The sequence below is a fragment of the Lipotes vexillifer genome, unplaced genomic scaffold (genome assembly GCF_000442215.2).
Source record: "Lipotes vexillifer unplaced genomic scaffold, Lipotes_vexillifer_v1.1 scaffold533, whole genome shotgun sequence".
Lineage (NCBI taxonomy): Eukaryota > Metazoa > Chordata > Mammalia > Artiodactyla > Lipotidae > Lipotes > Lipotes vexillifer.
This window is the reverse complement of record NW_006773553.1, coordinates 636,966-639,329: the sequence shown is the minus strand read 5'-3', so window position 1 is coordinate 639,329 and position 2,364 is coordinate 636,966. Positions and strand designations below refer to the sequence as shown.

The 2,364-nt window shown below is 65.0% G+C and overlaps 1 protein-coding gene across 1 annotated transcript in view; it reads right to left on the bottom strand.

Moving 5' to 3' along the window:
• The window catches only part of MPRIP (myosin phosphatase Rho interacting protein), a 126,988-nt gene that overhangs the window by 31,216 nt on the left and 93,408 nt on the right, over positions 1-2,364 (bottom strand). Inside the window, exons 9-11 of the mRNA XM_007448416.1 lie at positions 1,543-1,647; positions 926-998; positions 251-360 (exon numbers count right to left, since the gene is read on the bottom strand). Coding sequence (XP_007448478.1) covers positions 251-360; positions 926-998; positions 1,543-1,647 — 288 coding nt within the window. The remainder of the gene's footprint in view (positions 1-250; positions 361-925; positions 999-1,542; positions 1,648-2,364) is intronic.

Here is a 2,364-nt window from a genome sequence, read left to right as displayed (position 1 = left end):
GGTCGGGCTAAGAAAGGAAGAAAAAAGAACAGTTGAGAGGAAAGCAGCGGTGTCCCGGTTCTGGGTAAAGGGTGACCAGCAAGGCAGCTGTCTCTCCCCCGATGAGGGGGCCCCGGAAAGGGGCTTATCCACCTGCCAGAGGAACCCCCGTGGCCCCTCGCCCTGGCAGGGGCTGCCAGAGCTGCTCCCTGGACGTGCGTCTTCGAGGAGGGCGAGGCTGGGCACGGGGAACAGGCGCGGGCCCCCTCACCCCGTGAGCAGCACAAGTGGGGCTGCCTGGCTGCTGCGCCTGCAGGGCCGCCCGGAAGGCAGAGAAGAACGGCCCAGACAGAGTCACCCGGCATTTCGCGTGGAGGGAAGCTGTGCAGCGATGGCTGAAAGGAGAGCTGAGAAGTTCTCACAGAGGCCACAGGAAGACTGAGAGCAGAGGCCACGCCCGGTGTGAAGCAAGACGCAGCAGCAAGCCTGCCAAGACCCTCAGGCCACTGACCTGCCAAGATGAGTCTGAGTCTCCGTTTCCCTCCAAGAAGCAGAACCAGGACCGCAGGCACTGAACGGGGCGCTGTCCCTGCTGTTCCCTCTGGCACCTGTGCGCCAGAGCCTGGAGAGCAGCCTGAGAGCACCTTGAGGGCCGCAGGCAGGCAGCCCCCTGGGCCTGGCTTGTGTCACACATCGGGGCGCAGGCAAGGCCAGTGTGGAAAGAGGCGTGGCCCACTGCTCCCCTCGGCCCACGTGCTCTTCTATAGCCATCACAACCAGAACGGGGCTGTGACGTCTTTTTATATTCCAAGGACCCAAGGAGGGTTCAAGAGAACACAAGCCACGTAGTGGGACACCCATCAGCCACACGTGTCCTGGAGCCTCTGCTCCAAACCCGCGAGCGAAACCCAGACTCCAGGCAAGAAAGCCTCCACCCTGGCCCCACGGCTCCAAGTCAGGTTGCCGCTGGAGGCCCCACGCCTGGGAGGGGCAGCATCAGCCCCAGGCTCCTCGGAAGGCTGAGGACAAAGCAGAGAAGGGCCCATACAGCTGCCAGCTGTCCTCACTCCTGGGACGCTGGCCTGCCACTCGGGGCTCCCCGAGGGAGCGACGGGCCCGCTCGACCCGCCTGACCACTCCCTACCTGCACCCGATGGCCACGGCTCCCATGCCCTGGAGCAAAGGCTGGGAGCCCTCCATGTTGACCCCACGAACAAGACAAGTGCCCAGCAAGAGGGGGGCTCCCGACTCCAAAATGTCACAGAAACAAACACCCAAAACAAGAAGAACGGAGGTTCGTCCTGTGGCCCTGATTCCCCGGAGCCAGAATTCCGCTGCTCTGGCCAGATGGCCTCTTCCGCTGGGGACCTCACAGCTCAGGATGCCCACGCAGCCCAGAGAAGGGGCAGAAACACGGCACCTGCTTCCCACGCACGGACGTGAGGGCCCGTGCACAGAAGGGACGCCAGCGTGGAGGCACAGGCAGCAGCAGCAAAGAGCCCAGGGGACAGAAGCAGCAGGAGCAGCGTCTCCAGGCCTCGGAGCGCGGGCGCCCGGGCTCACCGTCAGGGAGGGCTCCGTGGACCTCCTGTCCAGTGACTTGGCTCTTCGGTGTGGAGACAGGGGGGAGGCCGAGGCGTCCGGGAGAGGAGCTTCGCTGGGGAGGTCCTGTGGCAGAGAGCAGCCCCGTCAGCACCAGCCAGCCCCTGGGCAGCCGGAGCCGCGGGAGGGCCGGGATGCAGGGCCATGTTCCGGACGAGGAGGGGGCGCTCTGCCGTCTGGGCTCCCTCAGCACCTCTGCCCGTGCGGACAGGACCTGCGCCCAGACTCCTAGTCCCATGCCTCCAGCTGCCCGCGGCCGGGGCCGAGCCGCCCTGGTGGAAGAGCAGCCTTTTCTTGCAGACGCACCAGCCACGTGGCTCCCCTGGTCCCCGTCCTCCCCGGGCCTCGTGGGGTCACAGAGGGAAGACGCTGGGCTCTGTGCAGTGAGCACTAGGGCCCCTCTGAGCCCAGAGAGAACAGGAGGAAGACGGAGGGCAGACTCAGGGGGGCCACGAGAGGCGGGTGGCCCAGGAGAGGTGGGTTTCAGAAGCGGAATCCACCTTGGGGACTGGGCGGAGAGAAACTGGGGCTGTGGCCACCACCCGAAAGAGAGAGGAAGGAAAAGTATTCAGCCTCGCGGCCCGACTGCCTCGGAGAGGAAGAGACTGGCTCTGGTTACGACCTGGGACCAAAACCAAGCTCACGAGAGCAGCTTTCAGCAGAGACGGACGGAGCTCCGAGAGGAAGACGCAGAAGACAGGCCTCACCCTCAAGACATCCACTCAATGGGGAAGGAGATGAGAGAGCCGAGAGAGAAACAGGAGATGCAAGCAGGCGGCCGGG